The 21,234-nt window shown below is 39.6% G+C and overlaps 1 protein-coding gene across 14 annotated transcripts in view; it reads right to left on the bottom strand.

Moving 5' to 3' along the window:
• Nucleotides 1–21,234, bottom strand: part of PRRC2C (proline rich coiled-coil 2C) — a 57,892-nt gene that overhangs the window by 14,860 nt on the left and 21,798 nt on the right. For 6 of the 14 annotated variants that reach the window (XM_069789824.1, XM_069789826.1, XM_069789823.1 and 3 more), the window contains exons 16-26: nt 19,828–20,036; nt 19,074–19,228; nt 18,273–18,615; nt 17,694–17,779; nt 16,491–16,679; nt 13,502–13,753; nt 8,237–8,326; nt 6,402–6,503; nt 2,061–2,274; nt 922–1,125; nt 111–232 (exon numbers count right to left, since the gene is read on the bottom strand). In XM_069789824.1, the coding sequence (XP_069645925.1) occupies nt 111–232; nt 922–1,125; nt 2,061–2,274; nt 6,402–6,503; nt 8,237–8,326; nt 13,502–13,753; nt 16,491–16,679; nt 17,694–17,779; nt 18,273–18,615; nt 19,074–19,228; nt 19,828–20,036 (1,966 nt within the window). The remainder of the gene's footprint in view (nt 1–110; nt 233–921; nt 1,126–2,060; nt 2,275–6,401; nt 6,504–8,236; nt 8,327–13,501; nt 13,754–16,490; nt 16,680–17,693; nt 17,780–18,272; nt 18,616–19,073; nt 19,229–19,827; nt 20,037–21,234) is intronic. The other 8 variants (XM_069789825.1, XM_069789836.1, XM_069789830.1 and 5 more) reach the window with 5 other exon arrangements.

The raw sequence follows: 21,234 nt of genomic DNA, 5'->3' as shown, positions 1-21,234 counted from the left end.
TTGCAGTCTTTAGTCCCACTCTCCCCTGCCCCCATTAGCCCATTAGTAGAGCTTTAAAGGCAATAGGGACAGGGAGGGGAAAAAAACAGAAAAAAGAAATCCCCAAATACCTGAGAAAGCCCTGGTTGAAAGCCTTGCTGTTGGGCCAGAGAAGGTGGTGCCAAACGCGCATGTTGGGTATTGAATAGATGACTTGTATCCATATAAAATGCTGGGATTTGAGCTGCAGTACCTCAGAAAGAGCAATACAATTAGTACCTGATTCCAAACATCTCCCTGCTAGAAAGGTTTTCATCAAGAGTGAAAGATGCAGCTACTGTCAGTACTTCTCAGCGTGACAGCTACCAGAGAGGCCGGGAGAAGAAACAGAACTGAAGAGCTGGGTGCCTAACCAGCTTTGGTATCCTTTCCAATTCACCCCCAGAATCTATTGGTCTTGCATATGCATCTTCAGTCCCATGCAATTCTTGGGGGATGAGCAACAGATCTGGCCAAAAGAAGCATTTGGGTGAAGGAAGGGGAAGAACATGCTATACTGTCATGTAATTTAGGTTAACTATATGTAGGGTTTTCTTTAAAGAAAAATGCCATCATTCTAAAGTATTGTAGCACTTTAAGAAAGAAGTCAAGACTAAGTCATTCTTGGTCTTAAATAGTGATTTAAAATTCTGCAACAGAAAAATGGGACATCAAGAGATTCAAACTTACTTTCCTCAACAAGCTAACAACACAGCATTATCTCTACACTTACTGAAAGAAACTTGCATATTTAGGGTAAGACACAATTAGTGAGTATTTGCTTACAGAATGCTCTCTATCATTCTGTCTTTACTGCAGATAAAACCAGAACTGAATTTAACTCTCCAGCTTCAAAACTCCAAAAAAGCAGACATGTGGCTTCTCAGCCACAAACACTATTACCTGCTGCAGACTGAGACACATAGACCTGGGGACTTTGCTGTTGCTGGGCAATGAGGGATGGCATGCAGCTCAGCTGGGAAAAGTGACTGGCAGAAGCTAGGCTGCTTGTCTGCAACTGCTGTGGTTTCACTTTACATATATTGGGAGGGTCTGAGGTGCTTGCAGTCTTTGTACTCAGTGAAGAGGTTGTGTATGTTCCAGCTCCTAGAAGGAGAGAAGCAAGTGATACATCATAAAACAGCTAAAGATATTTCAAAGCCTCATCTTTCAGTGGTCAAAGTTTTGGGACAGCTATGCAAGCACAGCCACAACTGGAAAAGAACATTGAAACCTAATGCAGCTGTTTCCATCAACATAAGATGGACAGGGAGGCCAATTCTGTTAAGTTCATTATAGGAAGTGCTGCAACCATAAAACATCTCCCTCCTCAAGTATAGGAGCATATAAAAATACTGAAGTAGACATCTTGGTTAGTTATGCAGCAAAATATTGCAATGTATAGTGGTTGTGCCTCTCATGGTTGAGAGCTGGGAGCCAGGCTCCAAAGGTCTTTTTCAAGCACTTCAGCTGAGATTTGGGCATACATTCTTTAAAAGGGGTGAAGATTTAACCAGATATAGCATCTTTTGTTTGCTGCAAAGAACCAAGGTGGAAACCAGCACTGTTTGTAAAGAGCAGCTGGACATTTGCTCTGCCTAGGGTGAAGGGGTTTTGGTATGAGCTGTCAAAGCTTTGACACCAAAAGCCAGAGCACAAATGAAAGTAAGACTTCAATTAGCTGGAATCAGAACTACCATCTGCTCCAAAATCTACTTGCTTGCCTTCATTCAGCTGAACAAAATGAAACCAGTAAGGCAGCCAACATGAGAAGTTTACCTCCTCTTTCAATTCCATGTAAGTGGCACAGGCAGAGAGATGTCATCTTGATATTCTCTTCAGCTAACTGAAGTGAAACAGGTGAAGTATCTCCTTGTTAATTAAAAGATGTTTGGGAAGCTGCTGTTCAGATCCGACATTTCATACTAGCATAAAACTTCTGCTAGCTTTGCATTAAACGTAATTCCAAAGGGAATCTAATCTCTTGAAAAACATACCCAAGGAACAATACAACAGGATACTACAATCTTGACATCTGGTACCTGACAGGGAAGTTGTCGGTGTAACTGACGCCACAGGAATAGGAGGCATTGATGCACTAGAGAAAGAGCTGTAAGTACCACTGCTTGGCCCAGTGTTGCTGCTGCTGCTGCTACTGCCGCTGCCACCAGCAATGGGAGATGCTGCAGAGGTCACTGGTGAACTCTTCTCCCCCATATTTGGGGAATTCTCCCATGCTTTGCGTGCAGACTCCATCTATTTAAAAGAAAACAAATTTCCTCATCTATTAGGAAGTTTCAGCTAGTCAAACAGTGTTCCTCTTTTTAACAGTTCTTTTTAGTTCAAAAGGCAATTCAGGCTTCATGCGAGCCTCTTTTAAAAGTCACCATAATCGTGCAACTTTGTTCATGCAAAAAGCATACAGCCTTAAGTTGGAGCTTCTTATCTGTTCCAACTGCACACGTGCACAGTTCATCATCTTAACATTCAATGCTCGAAAGAGAATTCACTCACACTAATTTGGTTTGGTTTTGTTTGACATGAAGAGCAAAAGAAAGGTAAAAACCCCTCTAAATATTTCCACAAAGTCCTTTACTTACAAGTTATTGGGCCATTTAAATGAAACATCCCTTTGCTTTCCTGGTAAATCATCCACTTTGAGTGACCACCAAAAATATCCAAGGCACTCTTCAGTAAATATGAGAGTAGTCAAGTTTAGATTTCCAAAGCAAAAGCTGTTCAAGAAGCAACCACGAGCTGACACAGCTTGTGCACGCTGCTTTACATTAATGCTAAAAATGCTTCATGCTCCTCTACTTCTATAATAATTATGAGTTTAAGTCTTGCACAGCAAGGAAGATGAAACGTCAATTTAAATATTTTATACACAATAATCTTCCACCAAAAGTAGAAAGAACTATTGTTTTACTGCACCCAATAACAATCTAATTACTACTACATTAGACACACAATGCCAAATCTGAACTGAGACACTTTTGAGGGACTACGGAAAAGGAAATATTAATGTTCAGACTACACTTACTAAATTTACAGGCTTAAACACACCCCATGGACTTCTCTACAACCTTCAGCTGTCCCAAGTTGAAACAAAGATTTTTGCTAGCAGAGCTGGATGCCACAGGCTGAAATTGCTCATCTGGCAGACTGTAAGCTTCTCAAGGCCAGGTGTTGTCTTAAATGGTATATGTAAAGGAGCAAATACATACTCACCAACAAATCTGACCTCACTGCCTGGATCAACAGAGCCCCCTAACTGGGACTTGCAGTCTCTGAAAGTTTTATACGAGTTAGGCACAGTCTGAGCAGACCAAACATGACTTAGTTAATTTGTCTAGATGCTTCAGAAGTGATAAAAAAGCAAAGTAATATCAAAAGAAGTGGGTAACAGGTGATCAGTACGCACCCACATGGAAACTGGAGTTCTGTATTCCTCAAGAGAGTAAAGGGGAGGAGGGAAACTTTGTTACACATTAACTTGTTTGGAAGCAAGTCACCTATTTTCACTTTTGAGACCATCTTCCCCAGCACCATTCTCAATTTCCCCTCCACAACATTTTCCTCCCTGCAGACAGGGCAAACTTCAAAATTTATTATTAATCTGCTGGAAAGGATTTTGCTTAAGGTGGAGTACAATAAGACTACAAGCTCCTTTCTGAACACCACAAGCTCTGGTATGACGGGGTATCGGTCTTGTACTGCATTGGTATTAAGAGAAAGTGAAGAAGTACCTGTGAATGTCTGACTAAAGAACATGTAGAAGCTTCTATTATGTTCAGTGAGTTTCATGATGTCCTGGAGAAACTATTGATAGCAAAAGCTAGTCTACATACTGCATTTTGTCTTCCATTTTCCCATTTGCAATAAAGGGCATATAACAGAGTCCTGAATTTTCTAACAGCTTTGCTTTTAGAGAGCTCTTTAACAATCTCTAACTTCTTAAGCCAGAAAAAAAGATGCGAGAAATTGGTACTCTAGAAGCGCCTATGCAGCACCATCTACAGACCAGATAGGAAGGAGTAAGAGGCTCGGGAAAGCACTGTAATTTCACTGCTCCCTTAGTTACAGGAAAAGGAGAGCACAAGTTGGAATCATGGTTGCTTGAGGCCTCTCTTCACTGTTGACCCATTGGGGCCTTTACATTGCTATAATGGTCCAGTACATATTACCCAAAAACTTAACTGGAGACAAATACCAATGTGCATACCCTTAAGTATGCCAAAGTTTAAGTGATGAGGAAAAGAAAGCCGAAACATGTCAGATTCCGGACCAGATGCCTACACAGGAATTTTAGACAGAACCTCAGAACATGGAAGAGAGCCAGGCAGTTCAGTTTTAAGATTGGTTTGGACTTTCTTTTGCTCAGCTCCTTACCTACCAATAGCCCTATCAGCGAAGTCCTTAAGAGGATGTCTGCCTTAGTAAAGGTGTCTTTAGCAAAGTTACTCCAAGGAAACAAGAGATCTCAACAAGCCTTCCCATCTGAGCACCTTATACCTACACCTTCAGAATGATGCCAAGTAGTGGAAGCAATTGTGGCTGAGTTCCCCTGCTGAGCCTCCTCACAGACAGCTTTCTGTGATAGGGGACAGAGGAAAGAAGACGTGCAAGGATTATTCATTATGGAGGCAGAGCCTGGAGATTCTGTTCTTTTAAGAGAAGGAAGGAAATGTGTTCCTCTCTGCTGCCCCAAAAGTATCTTTTAAAAGAAGGAAGGATTACATAGAAGAGGATGACATAAAGAGCAGCTCTGCTCTGTCTGGACCAGAAGGCCTGTTGTAAAAGCAATAGTCTCAGTGCACGCTTCAAAACAAGCTTGTTGCTTTCAGCATTTGCAAAAAGGAGGTAGAGCTCCAGTGGCTGGAATAGAGAAGTTAGAGGCAAAGCTGCTTCCAAATGCCTTTCCATTCAGACTTTGGTCAGTGTTCTTCAAGGCAGCCTCAAAACATGGATCTTCAACATACTTTGTTAGCACACATCCAAGATCTACCATCCACTGAGAAAGCAATCAAATCACCAACACCAGAACAGCAGAAAAATAAACTGTCTGATGAATGACACAAACACCACAGTTTGCTTCGTAACTGAGCAGTGTCACATTCTTTGCAGCATCATGCTACAGTAATGTTCCTACCTGTATTACATGTGAATCAGGTATCCAGCTGCTAAACAGTTAGCGACTGCTATTTTAGAAAAATGCTTTTGGGCGCCAGAAAGTCAGATTATGGCAACTTATGTAAAAAGAATGCAATAGAAAACCAGATTTTTGTTAAATTATTTGTCCCTCTCCATCCCTCTCCCCATTTTTGCTGGTCTATTGTTTTAAAGTGATGTTACATTTGTTTCAGGAAATAAAGCGTTAACAAAAGAAAAGCAAAGATTCAACAAGAGATCATTAATAACTATCATCTGTAGAGAACATGAGCAAGCAGCTGTCAAACCATGCCAGCAAGACGCAAGTCTCACTGGGATTGACAAGCGAGTTTCTCCAAAGTGTTAGTTCTGCATTCAATCCCTAGTTTCATTTCTTCTTTTAAAAATTTAGAGAAACCAAGACACCACTCTTCCTTAATAGTAAAAGCAGCAACAATATTTCTACTAGTTCAGTCACCTGTAGTCACAATCACAGAGCAGATCTAGGACACCAAAAAAAAAAAAAAAAAAAGACCAAATACTTCTAAAGATACAGTAGCAAAGCCAGAGCCCAACTCTATGTTAGTGAGTTATACAATGCACACAGTCCAAAATCCAACAAAATGAGAAAACATAATTCAAAATATTCTACACACTTGCTCTACACTGGAGAGCAGAACACAACAGAACATTTATAGCACAACAAAACACGTTCTGACTAGCTGATCAAACTGCCCTTCACAGACACCAACACACCACCTACATTTCATTATTTAGAACTTTAGCCATCCAACTCAAAATCACATTATCACTGCAACAAATCTTACAGCTAAGAAGAAATCAAGCTCGGCTTACCAAGCAACTCCTTACAGCCTTTAATACCAAACCCAGCAACTTACTTTAAGCTAAACTTTCAAAAAACCTCAGTCAGATTCTGATGGTTTGTCATGAACACTACAGTACAATGCTAAAATGCTAGGATCTTTTTTTTCAGGGTGGTGGGAGCCAAGATTGGTTGAGATGCCAAGTGTTAATGCAAAACGGGGTTAGAGATTTATAATTTAAATGCATCCTTTGATAGAGTCTTTTGTTTCAGCCATCCGTTTATATGCAAAAGCAGTGTAGCAGAGGAAACAAAGGAAGGCTCTAAAAAAAAGGTTCACCAGCAAGTTCTCCATTAACTTTTTCCCCTGCATGCAAGAAAACGACCCTTAGAGGGATGTTGTACATACCTTGAGGGTGAGGTCGACGGTAGCGGGAGAAACTGGAGTTAGGCTGGAGCTCTGTTGTAGAGTCTCCCTCCTAGGGAGGGGAAGGGTGTGGGGCAGGGGCACCTGAAAGGCAGGCAACACACATCACATTCTAACTACGTCTACTACAAAAGCCCCAGAAAAGCAAAGCTCAAGCTTTATTAAGTGAGCTACAATTTCTTCAAGGCTTGAGCATTGGCAGGGAGATTTTGATAAAATCAGGTGAAAATTTGGTAGGCGGGGAAAGGCCATTCAGCAGGTGCTGAGGTGCTTCTCATCTCTCTTTAAGAGGCTGAAGACTAAGGTTCTCAAGTGTCCATGTCTTCTGCATAAACAAATACCAGTTTTCTGCTTTGGGATTTACTTTAAAGTACCATTTCAGTTTACTGATATGCAAAAATTCTTCCCAAGCCAAGTTTGTCCCCTTTTGTACCAATACAGTACATGGGGCTTCATGACCTTGAGTTCTGAGATGCAGTTTCTGAAAAGAGGAAGCTACGTATCTCCAAAGTCACACGACCGTGAAACAAACCAAAACAGATTTGCCATCCTATAACTGAATTCAGTTATCTTCTCTTTCAAAAGATTAAAGTTGTGAACTTAAGGAAATAAACCTGACATAATGCTATTGCTATCTTTGCCTAAGAAAACACTGATGGGTTTCCTAGAAGTTTCAAATTAAATGCATCAAAAATACTGCAGTGGCCAGTCTATTACTTCTAACCATTTCTTTCTCCGTTCAGACCACAGCTCCTGGACTTCCACTGGATGAGATAAGGCTAATCCAAAAAGACAGAGATACTGAAGTTTTGAAGCAGGTGATACCACAGATCCTTTGTGGCCAGGAGCCCCTATTTCCTGTGTTGGAAATCCAACTGCAACACACCACAGGGGAGTGTACACTAACATCATTAACACAAAATGATTCAGTCTTTCACACTAACCACCAAAGGCACAAACGATACCACCACCAGAAAATCCAGCAGAAGAGTAAGTTCAACCAGTATTGCTTCAAAACTGCATTAAAGGATGCTGCAGTAAGCTGAGAAGCATCTCTTAGATGGAATTCACAAGACATCTTCATAAAAACATGAGATCCTACTAGGATTCTTTCTTCCCCCAATCAACAAGTGACTCAACTCTGAACTAATTCTATTTCTGCTACTCAAACAACAAAAATCACAAGATCCAAGTTCCCTGACATCCCAGCACACTCAAGACAAACTTGATTTTGCTACAAGTCACAACCCAGCAGGTCTTCTCAATCACTACACCACACTCAGTCAGGATCATTGGCTTTGAGGACTGCAAACATCTAATCTCCATAACAACTGAAAGTCTGCTGTCTGCTTTCAGAAACGATTAAGCTGCTCCCTTTACATGCAGTTGCTGTGATTTCAGGCTAGAGTTCAAAATTGCTTTGTTTGTAAAAGCCTTTCTTCAAACTCACCTACAGAGCTTTGCTACTGGTACCAGGTTCAAGTCCCAACTGCTGCCAAGAGCACATTCCCTCATCATGCCTATTCTTGCTTTTTTAGAATTGTCCCTAGAAACATCTTCTCCACTTTCTGTGCTCTTTAGCTCATTGTGGTTGTTCAAAAGACAAGAAAATACCTGAAGAATTCCAGAACAGACACTAATCAAACCAAATGTCCTTCAGAGTAAGATTACTGGATAATGCACAGCTAGTTAACATGAAAGAAACCCTAGTGACTTGTTTACTGAAGGCACTATTTTGTGCTTTAAAGAAGTGTGAAAATATTTTCTTGTCTTCAAAGTCAAGACGATCACTGCAATGATCACTGCAATAGACTTACGTTCGTCACCAAAGTCTCCTCCATTTTTGTACTGCTAGTAGCCACTGTGTTAGGATGAGAAGAAGGTGTAGTGTAGTCTGTTACAGACTCCTGTGAAGAAAAATAATTCCATTAAAATATCTCCCTTACCTAAATTAGATTTAAATTTCTTGGACAGATGTTACCCTTTCTACAGGAGGAGCTCACCAAGCACTAGAAGATTAGAATTTCACATCAGTTTTTTCTTGGAAGGCATGTCCAGCAATCCTTACTGCTGAATTGCTACTGAGGTCAGAAGAATTCTTTGGAGATTACAGTTTGCCTCATGACCTCACAATGTATATCTGGAGACAAGTCAAAATACAGTCTGTAAAGCAAGAATATACAGAGGGATGTACTGCCTGGGTACTAGACATATTGAACTGTGGTGGTGTAACCAATTATCATTTGTCACCCAAGATGCTTTAGCTACCTGTAGGCACTTTTAGCCTATTTAAAAAGTAAAATGTATTAGCTGAAAGCTTTCTGTAGCTTTAAATACATACAGAAATTTCTTGGGTAAATCTATGACCAGTAAGGCCCTCCAGATTAAAAAGAACACATAGGGATGGTTGCAATTTGCAAAACAATTTTCTTTCCTTTAAGTCTTGTCTCTGAAAGTCACACGACTCAGTTTCTCTGGATGATGAAGCCTACGTCCCGATTTCTGCACTGGGCAGTTATTTCAAGGAAGAAAAGGAATGAAGTTTCCAATCTACCCAGAGGCTTTCCTTGAAGCTTATTTGTCACAGTTAAGTGGACTGTAATGTGTTCAATGAACAAAGTCCACTTTCATGGACCTAACTGTAGCCAATGACTATTGCAGTTGCAGGTATAAATTGCCTGATGGAAGTGTCCCATTGATAACACTGCCAGCTCTCTAGAGAATAACCTACAATGAACAAAAAAAGACACTAGTACTTCTGTGAAGCCATGTTCAGCACTGTTTTTTAGTTCTTGTCACTGGGTATCTACTGAGCATATTCTGGACAGGCAAACAGGCGTTATCAGAACCTGACCCAGAGGTGTGACCCTGAATTACCCAAGATCCACTCTCCAGCAAGCACTGCAAACTCCAAAGTTTTACGTGTCTGAAGCCCAGAAAAGGCTCTATCATTTTTATGGAACCCAACACCAAGAATGAACTGAAGGACAGATTAGCAACAGAACTGTTGATGAGTGCCTGGACTTGCCAACACAATGATTTTGAAGGCACAAACCACATAATGCTTGTTTAATTGCATCTAACTGGTATGATGATAAGCTATTAAAAAAAGTGCACACTCAATGAACTCCTCAAGCCTATGGCAATGTCTCCTAAAAGAGCAATTAAAGCATTAAGATACTAACTGGCAAATAACAAAGAATCTTCCTTAAAAAGATGAGCTCATTTTGGTAAAAGACTAGGACAACAAGCTAAACCATAATGAGGAGAGAGAGGACACAATGTGCACATCGACTTATTTTTGTATTTACGAAGGAAACAGAGAGAACTATTTTCTCCATTTAGTTATTTCTTTTACTTGTTAAACTGGTGAAATATGAGATATACGTTTCCCACAATCTGAACTACCAAACTGCAAGTTGCGCATTTATATTTGATTCCAATAGGTAACCTTAACCCAAGGTAGAACAAGGCAAGCACACGAGGCTGCTTTAATCACAATGTCCTTCGAATGAAGTAATTAACTGGCTTCTTGGTTTTCTAAGATGCTTTACTGCATTAAGAAAGAGGATATAACATTATTAAAGTTCCTTCAAGGTTTGGATGCAAATTTTACAGGGTCTCAGCACTAAAATTCCTTACAAAAGAAATTAGATCAAGACTATCGCTAGCTTTCTCACTTCAGAAACTCACAGCACAAAAATGCTTTTTCACTAGAATTAAAAAAACCCCACTATATCAAGTCTGGTGCCCTTAGAAGTACATACGCAATGCTGAACCATCCTACAAGGATGAGTTACATGCTGAACATGCAGATAAGACAATGCTTTAGCTGTAAGAACACCACTCCATAAACTGTAGGTTAACCACCATCCTTCATTTACTGGTACATTAAGACTAGGAATCTCTGTTAGATATGTCTTATCACCAGAAGCTTTTGTAATTCAATTAAAGTGATTCTCCTGTGCAACTGTTTTACTGAAGAAACCAACTGATTACTTTATAATAAACTAGTAATAGTAATTATAGCAAGAGCAAAAAGCTGTACATGCTTTTTTGGAGTTATCTACAAGTTATTTATACCTGAAGAAAAAGAACAGGCAAACTTTTTATAACTACCTTCTTTGCCCAAAAAGAAGAGATCACAAAACCTGAAGTGACTTTATGAACAAAAGGACAAGGCAGACCTCAGAGTTGACCTTGCCATAAAGAATCAGGGTACATATGGGATTCATTAGTTATTTGATTTGTTCCTGATTTACGTAAATCACTCAAACCAGAGAGCTTGTCAGATACTGAAAATTTATTCTCAAGTACAGACTGTGTCCTTTCAGACATCAGCTCTGTAGCACGCAGGTGTTATCAACTACCTGTGCAAACATTTCATTGCCATGTCTATAACCAGTTATTGATCGTTCCTGTGATTTGAAAGCTTCAAAGCTTTAGAGATGGTAGGGTGGGGAAAAGCAATGGGTAAGGTGTCTTGCCCAACTCAGACTTACACCATCAGATCACCTTTATTCCAAAAATACTGCAAAACCCAAGAGAAACAGCTGCAGTTGCTTCAGAGCATCATGCTTATGTTCTGAATTTAAACATCTCACCCGTATGAATTGATTTATATTTATACAGTTTCTAAGGTAAAACAGTCTTGTATGATTAAATGCACATGCTCTTACAAAGATGTTTGTTTTGGGATGGATGGGGTACTCGTTACAGAGCTTCTGCTTCTGAAGGAGGACAGCTGGCTTGACTTTTACAAACATTTAAATCATGAAATACACTAAACAAAGTGTGCCTTCCTGGAAGCTGAGTAGTAGTGTCTGAGAAGGACATTAAAGAGTGTCAAAATCATTTACATTTGGTAAAATTTCAACATCTGACATTCACACAACAGAATAACGATGTCATCACTTCTTTCCTCACTAATGAGCAATGGAAAGAGTACAAAGACAAGAAGAAAACAGTTGCAATACAAAACAGCATAGGAACTCCAGGGCTGGAGCAGTATTTGAAGACATTTTAAAAGCCACTTTAAAAAGTAGCAAGACTGGTTTATTCCTGCAAAATCTAGATGAAGCTTATCCTCTCCAATAAATCTGCAGGTTGTTGGTTCAACTTCCAGAGAATTAAATATAAAATATGACCGCCCCTTTCCTAGAAAATTTACTGATGCCGCGGGAACTACTCATGACAAAGGAATTCAAAAGCAACCTGGAACTGTTGAGACAGAAATATTTAGGCCAATTATTAAATGCCTCTGTTATCAACCACTTAATGAGGAAACTATGGGGAATTTTCATATCCAGCACAACTGGAAAGTTTCCTTTCACTCTGGTCTTCCCTCCAGAAGACAGAAGCTTTGTGCTTTAATACTGTGATACTTCAAAGAACCTTGGCAACCCATGTTTAAGTAAGGCCATAAAGGCACAAAATTCAGACTCCCCTTTTGAAGATCTCATACTTTAAAAATACAGTTGTAGAGACAAAATTACACTGATTTTAGTAGAGCTAGTCCATATTGAGTTAGCCTGGAGTAATCAACAAAGATATGTTTCCTATTCTGTAGGTGGCTTAGAAGAAGTGCCTCCTCTTATCTTGAGCTCTGGTCACAGGAGCTTGACAGACAGTGAGAAAGCATGTGACACACATACAAACAGCCTTCTTAAAAATATTTGAGCAAGCTGGTGTTTATGCCTCTACACTTCTGATTCTGCATACCAGAAGGGAACTTTAACCGTTTCTGGTATCAACATAAACCATTCACATCCACATGCAAGATGGAAACTGCCAGCAAGGATGAGAAATCCCAGCACCGAATTTCCTTATGTATTTGCCCTTCCACTCAAAAACTCAAGTTTGCAGCTACTATGTCAGACACAAATATCCTCCTTAACGCTTGCTCTGTAATAAGACTTCACTGAGATAGCATCTTCTGCTTGCATGACACCTCAGCAATAAACTGCCAAAATGGTCTTTTTTTCTTTTGCCAATTGCAGGTGACAAAGATAAATTGTGAGTGATCTGCATTTCAGACTCTTCAGCAACTTATGTAACTCCTGCAGAGGATCATTTTTCCTAAATGGCATCAGAAAATTTCTGCTTAAGACTAGGAAAAGGCAAATTGGGACAGCATGCAACAAAATTGAGTCTAAACTCATAAAACCACTTTACAAATGTACAAGAAGCATTTTTCCTTTACGAAAGCAGGTGTAACTATTAACTAGTAGCTACTCAAGCTGCATGGTTTCTTTACATTTGAGAGGTAACAACCATAGTTCTTGCTCAAGACACAACACTACCATAGTGAGGGCAGTACACACACAGGTCCTTAGGCAGAAAGGAGAGCGCCTCTGTGAATGTTTTTCAACCGGTGCTATCAATGTACCACAGCTAAGAACTGAGTTGTAGAACAATGAATCCTGCCAGCAGGTCACCATCTCACTGTTGAGCAGTTATAAAGAAGTCAGGGGAGTTCCATGCAGACAACTATGATGAGTCCTCAACATCCTGAAGGAGTTCTGCAAGGGATATCTTGACAATATCCAAGCCAACAGGAGCTGACATACAGACCCTTTAGATAAACTGAACAAGTCTTATCCAATGCTTTAGCATATTCCTAGTTTAGAGATTTCTTTTTTCACAGAACAGCACTTAATTCACAGCTTCAGGTCATCCATGCACTCAGCCAATGATCGCACACACTACTTCAGTTCTCTGCTGAAAGTCAAGCACTCATCTCACATATGTCACATATATCTGAGTTTGCAGAATCTGCCTATACCAGGCTCCAGTGCCACTCTCCACAGCAAGGCTCAGGAAAGAGTTTTCACATTCATAAGGCAGCAAAGAAGTTTAAAATCTTCCAAGCTGATCTCTGTACAGGGGTATGACAAACAGCGTGTCTCCGTACCATTTCTGGAGAACTGTTTAATTCAAGCAGGACTGATACGTTTCATATCTGTTATTCAGTGGGCTCTGCGGTCCAGGTAACTACCACCATCAGGCAACCAAGTGTCAATTACATCATTGTAATCATGTTTTACATATAGTGCTCAGTAATTTATCAGTATTTTTCTTACCTTTGTGTTTGTTCCAAACTCTGGAGCAGACACAGATATCATTGTTCCTATTTCTGTGCTCAGTTCACTTGCTGCTTTGGTTTCCTTTGTAGTGACAGGTTCTGGACTTCTGACAGAGGTGGGAGATGGCTTCTCCTGTGCTTCAGGATCTCCCTGTTGGGCATCCTTCACCTTCCTGTTCTTTAAAGACCGTTCTTTCCCAATAGGACCAGGTTTATACTCTTTGTTTTCTACCGGACTCAAGTCTGGAAGCTAAGTTAGTGTTAACTTGTCAGTTATGTCTTCCCCCCCATGTCCTATCCCACAAGAATATTCTAACATGCTTAAAATAATTTTGTTTAAATCTAAAAAAACTTTCCTGAAGGGCAAGCATTTTCTAACAGATAAATAATTTGAGACTAAGTTAGCAATACATACATGAAATGCATTCATTTTAAACACTAGGAATCCAAACTGTTGTTTTCAAGAAATACATTTTTTATGTTAAGTGGTAGAGTTCAACTAAAATAAGATCTAGTTAAAATCTACAGAAGAAAGCCAGCTTGACTCTCCTTACAAGAAAAGCAGAAAAAAAGTATAGAAGCCACAAGACTTCATATACATACAGGTTATTTTAATATTCAGAGAATCAGGATTTTAATATTCATAATAAATAATAATATTAATCAGGATTAATATTCAGGGCCCCAGGAAACAGAAGACTCTACCTTCATTTGAAGGTATCTCCATGTATGGATGTTGGCAGCATTCTTCCCTAGGAATTGAGCACTAAGGGGATATCCAGAAAAAATAAAAACCTTTGTGGAAGTGCTGCCTTATATTGCAGACACCCTCGGGGAACTTGAATGCTCTGCTGTTTAAATAGCCATATCCTTTCTGGCTGAGACTACTCAGCCCATTTCACTACAGAGCAGCACAGTAATTCCTTAAAGGCAGTCCTTAAAATCCTATTCCTTAAGCTTTGATAGTGGAAAGACAGAAGCTTCTGGTATTGTCTCTATAAATATAAACCAGCTGTTTCAGGAGTAGATGAAGACTCTTTACAATACAATGCTTTTGGTGAGAGTGGAGTTTCCCAAAGGTATCTGGTACCCTCAGGAGGCCAGCAGAGACTAGCTTTCAGAGGGAAGAAAGAAAACAGTAGAAGCAGATACCTGAGCTCTGCAATGCAGCAATCAGGAACATCAGCCACACCTCACCCCAAATATTTTTTGCTCTAACAGTTTACAGAGGCAGAAATTCCTCCAGACACTTTAAGGTCACACTTGGAAAGGTAAATTGCTTTGTTTCAAGTATGTTCCTCTTACATTGCCCATATTAGTTCAACAATACTAACCTCCAATCCTGAACATAAGTTTGTATTTAGACTTCATAGCAAACAATATCACCATGGGCATGGTGGGTGTGTAGGAATTGTTTGTTTGTTTGTTGGGGTTTTTTTTGTCATTAAGACAGTTAAAGGATTACAGCCCTCTCATTCAGAAGAGTACACAAAAATGTCAATCTCCAATGCATTTACCTTTTAGTCACACATTTGTCTTTCAACAAAATCTACAGGAGTCTTGATAGCTATAACCAAGCAGAAAAAAGGAATTTTCTACACAGTATAAAGTAGACTCTTTCTCTCTCTCTATTTAACTTTAGAGTTCAGTATCTTTAAGTGATTTCATGGGGGCAATTTTAGGCCTGCTGCTAGTATATCAGAGATACGGGTTTTGAATGTGCTGGGTTACAACAATTCACCAGCAGTATTAACTACTGCATATTTCTCTGCTGTATGGGTTTTATATTTTGCAATAAAACCCATGAACTGCAGCACACTCAGTGCCTCATGTAGCAGAAGTTAAATTCATTCTACATGTGACTGCACCTTCAGATTTCAGCTTTTTTTTTTTTTGAAAAAAAACCAAAACCCAACACAAACACAACCAACACAAACAAACACACACCCACTCTTCTAGAAAGACAAAAGGTTTGTAATTACATCAGGACTGCTGCCAAATCTCAGACATCAAGAGGGACTGAAACAGCTGGTTCTCTAAGTCACCAGCCATGTTTATCTGCTATAACCATCTCTTTCTGGGAGTAAGAAGCTGGTGCTGAGCGCTAGCAATGCACAGATAAGTAAGCACTGGAGGTAGAAATAAGAGCAAAGTACATTTCATTAATGTGAAAGATCACTAAATGTAATCTAAATGACAGGAGGAGAAAGTGTTACTCCTTATGAGTGGTAACAACAGAAATACAAAAAGATGATAATCAAATGGAGCCCTTAAATCGCTGGAGGGCAACCAATACACTTTAAATAGAGGTAAGTTTGATTACCTATCCAGTCTTCCTAGATCAGTTGTAAAAAAATTAATTATCCAGACATCTGTGCATTTGAATTTGAGACTTTAAATCAGTGGCTCTAACATTCCTCCCTTTTTTCCTGCTACTTGATGTATTACTCATCTTGGTAATCTGGCTACAAAATTAAGCAGGGTACCACGCATCATTTAGAGGAGGGCAAGGCAGGCATGGTGGCAGGAAAAACTACTGAAACTGGAAATACAGCCAGGGCAGAAACAGAATGCCTGTTTCAAAACAGCTCTCAAAGTCTGAGTGAAGTAAGCTCAAGAGAGAACCCAAAACCCCAAACTAAAAAACAAACCCAAAACACTCTACCACATCCATAGTCTCCCCAAAAAGCTATCGCAAATCCATAATCCCACCCCCGCTCTAGCAACATCCCTTGTTCCAAACACAGAACCAATGGATAAACTCTGCTGGGCCAGGAAGCTGTTTATTTACACTTGCTCCTTGAACTGAATTCCCCATCTTCTCTCCAAGAACCAACTTGTTGATTGTTTTAAGAAATATAAAAGGTGAATGAAATATTTATAGGTCTAGCCCTAACTGAATGAGTATTCTATTCCATTATTTGTAACCTCTTTTTGGCTGAACTTCTTTAAGTTTAAAAGTCTGTACTGAAGATACGATCTTTTACCTTTTGTGCTTTGATGGGTCCAGCCCGAGGCTGTTTCTGTCTTTGCTCTTTTGGTTCTGGCAGCTTGTCAGCAGACTTCTCAGAAAGTACAGGGCCAACTTCATTGTCACTGCCACTGGAAGCTGGGGCTCCAAACTGAATAGTTTCTATACCAAGATCGACTCCACCTTCCTGCCCAGGCTTTGTCCCCTAGTTAAAAGGTAAACATTTAATGCATTTCAAAAGATTTCTAGATTGGTACAATGCCACTAATTCAGAAAAGGGCACAGAATATCCTCAGCTGAAAACCACTAAAAGGGTATGTTTACCTTCTGCCAGCAAAAGCATTATTTGTGACCACAACAGATTTGCAAGAGTAAACAATATATGAATGTGCACTTCCTCCCCCTTAAGTTCCTATTGTTGACACAAGCTCAAGAGTAAGAAAAAAAAACAAAAACAGTGAAGAAGTATGTAAACAACATCAAGATGATGAACTGCTAGAGAAGGGGGAGAGGGACAAGTGCAATATCAAAATGTCCACATTCAGGTTCACAACATTTTCCTGAAAGTTCAAAAATTAATGTTCAATTCAAGAGGAACAATGAGAAATTAAAAAAGATTTCCAGATATCCTTATGCAGTTAAAATTGCCTCCTAAGAGAGTCATGTCACATTCTTACAGTTTAAAACAAAGTCAAGACCAAAAAAGCCCAAGAAAAAAACACCACAGGACTTCAAATGTAAAATTTAGGGCTATGCAAATTCCATGGGATAAGCAGAGATGATACAGTTACAAAGCATCTACTGCTTTTTGTATCTCTGATTTAAGAAGGGACACAAAAAACATTTAGTTCCTTGGAGACATCCTGTTTCTGTCTACATTACTGAACTGTACATGAGTGTTCACATGCAAACTAGGCAATATTTTTACTTAAAAAATGCACTGAGAAAGAGCTTCAATAGAATCAATAGAAGAGTAAGATTCAATAGAATCTGTGAACGGCTGAGTTTTTATTAAGAGAACAGTTTTTCCATCCTGCAATCATAAAAGCACTAGCCTGTATCCTATGTTTCTGTACTATCTCCTGACTTCATGGGATTCTACACATACTAGTTTAAAGTACATGCACACCTGAATAAATGGATAATCTGTACCCAATTCCAATTCAACATAGTTTGGGTAAGCTTCACATACAGCTACTCTTCTTCCCTTTATTCTTACCTCTGGAGATGTAGCTGAACCAAAAGATGTCAAAGGCTTGTTCCAAGCGCTGACCGAAGGTGGCTGAGGTGGGCTAATGGGTCCCACTGACAATTAAGAAAAGAGAGTTAAACCCCGCCGTGCAATGTTGCTAATGCATTCAATTGAAGTTATCAGTTGACTGAGAATTAAATTATAGACATCTTGATTAAATAAGCTTTGGTTAAGAAATTGTTAACCTATTCAGCAGTTAACAATATACTACCTATTTAGCTACTTTCAAGTCGGGCAATCATCATTTGGAAAGATGATCAAGACCGACAAAACACAGATTCCTGAAGGGAGTGACAGCTGCTCATTCACAGTGAATGAAGAACACGACAACAATGTAAAATACTGAGTAATACCATACTGCAAAAATCTCTTTTCCTACATATTCATAGGATACAAGGCTGCACTTGGGAATGCTGCCCTCTACTTCCCATGCAAAATACATTTGTAGGTAGAAATGAGACATTAAGAGAGAAAGCTAGCGCTGGCAGTCGGCATTCTCTAACTACAATGCTTGCCCCTGCTCCAAATCCAAAAGACACCACTTACATTTTTTGGAGATGTCATTTAGAACTGCTGTAGGAGGCACCTTGTTTTCCCATAATTCAGTTCCTAGACCGTTGTGAGCCTGGGTGTTTTGCAGAACTTTTCCTGTCACTGTGTATTCTGTGCCGGCTGTCCCTCCTGCAGCCTGGTTTTGTGGCTGAACAGAAGCCTGTGGCTGACCTGGAGTCTGTGCGGTACACGGAGGCTGTGCCTGAGCTTGTGCCTGAGCTTGTGCCTGCTGTGCAGCTGCAGCTGCTGCCTGTTGCTGCTGCTTTTTGGCAAATCTGGGTGGGAGCTTGGAATTCTGACCTCGGCCTTTTTCGCTTGATCCTTTTTTGGTCCAAACCTGTAAGCAGAAGCCAATTTTATTCTTACAGCTGATAGTCTGTATGGACACCAATTGTACATTGTGTAGCAGCAAAAAGCAGACTGATTAACTCTGTCATTAAATAAGTTTATTTTTTTAGGGGTATTTAACCACAGGAACAATGATCTCTCATCTGTTTGCCTCTTGGAATCAACTGATTCAAGCAATAGTATAAATCTTTATCAAAGCATGAAAAATGGTGTTTTCAGTTCGCCAGTTCTACCTGCCTGACAGTGCCCAATCAGGAAGTACAGAATTCTAAGATGAATAAGCGAAAATTAGTTTAATTTACTGATTCTCAACAACTTAATATTAACACAACTATCTACTTAAAAATATAAGGTGAAAATATAGCTTTGGAAGGAAGGTCCCGCACACTTCACAACATTCCCAGTACCACAAGGAGCTCTTTCCCACTACAAATGCTGGTTTAGTACCTGCACTGTTTGTTCTTCCTTCTTTCTGCGCTCCTCATCTTGCAAGCGTTTTTGTTGCTTCTTAGACACCACTTCTGTGAAACCATCATCATTCAAGTTAGATTGGGAGTCTTCAACTACTGTCACTTCAGGGTGATCATCAATGATCACAACACCTATAGAAAAAGGAAAGGTATAGATGCTGCTGTTTTAACAGCTTAAGATGCAGCGCACCAAGCCAAAATCTGCTTTAGAGTGGAAGCTACTTCCCAACAGACAGCGGCCCTGATTAAAGGTAAGCTTCTGCTTGCCAAGTGCTTTGCTGTTGACAGGAGTTAATCTTTAAGAACTGACAAATTGGAGGTTCCTGTACCAGACTCTCCAGGAAATAAGAACCAAAACATAGTAATGAATAATGAACAGCCTTCCCAGATATTAGCTGTAAGCTTATCAGTGATAGCCACTGCCTTTGCTTATGAAGGTTAAGCAAATTATTAGTGTGGTGGAAAATGGCATGAACAACAGAGCTAAGATGAGATGATAGAACAAAATTGTTCTTATCTATACATAAAAACACGCATGAGATTTGTCACCTTTTAGAGGCACACACATCGTTAATTAGATATGACAAAGGTAGCAATACCCAAGTACACAATTATTCTGGTGTTTAAAAAAAAAAATCACCACTCCTTTTTTAAGTTTTCAAACATCTAGCTCTATATGCAGCAAAGCCAGCAAGACTACAAATTCTTGTTAGCATATTATCAATACATACTTGCATAATTATTAAGATCAAATTGAGACAAGGCATCCACTTTTTCCTTAGGCTTCTTTGGACCACCCTTAGGTTCTTCTCTCTTTTTGCCACTTGCATCCTTGGCGCTCTTTTGTCCTGTAGCAGTAACACCTCCATCCTCCTGATGTATAGAGTTGCTGTTGGTGGGATCAACACCAGGCACAGTTGCTGTCTGCTCTTCAAATGGTCTATATTAGAAAAAAATTGAGAAAATTAATGACCAGCCACAGAGAACACTCAGGAAGGAGCTAACAACATAATGCAGATCCCATTACAGGTCTTTAAGTGTCTACTGTGCAACTTCTTAGCAGGCTCCAGACTCTTACTTTCAGCTCCTCAGTGAGAAGAAGCTTAACAGTAAAAGCTGTTTTGAGGACATATCAAACGCCCTGCTGCCAAAAGGAACTGCAGAAAAAAAAGGGCATAATTTTATGGTCACCTCTGGCTTGGTCTATGTAGTTAGAGGTACCAAAACTCAACAAGTATGCAGTTCAGTATGCTTCAACGGCAGTAAAGCCCTCCATGGGAAAAAACCCAAAACCAAACCAAACAGAAGCTTACAGGATGCAATGTGAGCAAATATAAACAAGGTACAATATACTTGCTCCACAGGCTCACTTGCCAAAAGCTATCCGAAGCCATAAGAGTCAGATTTGCAGCATTCAGACTTTGCTGTGGAACCTGGAATACCCAATTTTTGTTTCAACATCACTGTTAAGTGACTAGCCAAAGGAATTCTTAATAGTTTTAACTCAGAGGTTAAAGCACTGATCACAAGTTTAAGCCCAGGCAAAACATGAACTTAGAATATCGCAGCCTACAAGGATAAGAGTCCTAGAGTACAGGGTAGGCATTCAATGAAGACATGTCTTGTCCTGCCTCCCACTTATCAGACTACTGTGCACTGTGGCTATGAAACAGTGGGCAAATAGTAACATTAAATAATTATCAAGTTTCAATCAAATTTAGCATATAGAGAAACAAAGTTTAGTTTCAATGGCAAGCATGTCTCAACACACTTTTCTATGTTAGGTGATCGATCTAAAATGCAATGCAGCAATTTACGTATTAACTGCAAACCTGCTCACATTAACATTTCAGCTTGCATCCAAATCTTGAGAAACATGGTTTGACTCAGAAACAGCACTGCAATTTTTTTTAATTGGGTATTTTTAACACTGTGCAAACAAGAATACTCTGCTTTTAGCTCCATGTTCCAAGTGTCTGTATACAGACAATATAGGAAGTATGCAGCCACAGGTGCATGTGTTTGTCCTACTCTCTTTTCTACCATTTTACAAATCTAAAATAACTACTTATGATTTTGAACCACAAGAGGACAACAGAAGACCATGACCATGGGTGCTTCCTAACAGAAGCTGGTAC

This window comes from Haliaeetus albicilla, chromosome 8, assembly GCF_947461875.1.
Source record: "Haliaeetus albicilla chromosome 8, bHalAlb1.1, whole genome shotgun sequence".
Taxonomy (NCBI): domain Eukaryota; kingdom Metazoa; phylum Chordata; class Aves; order Accipitriformes; family Accipitridae; genus Haliaeetus; species Haliaeetus albicilla.
This window is presented reverse-complemented; position numbering and strand designations above follow the sequence as displayed.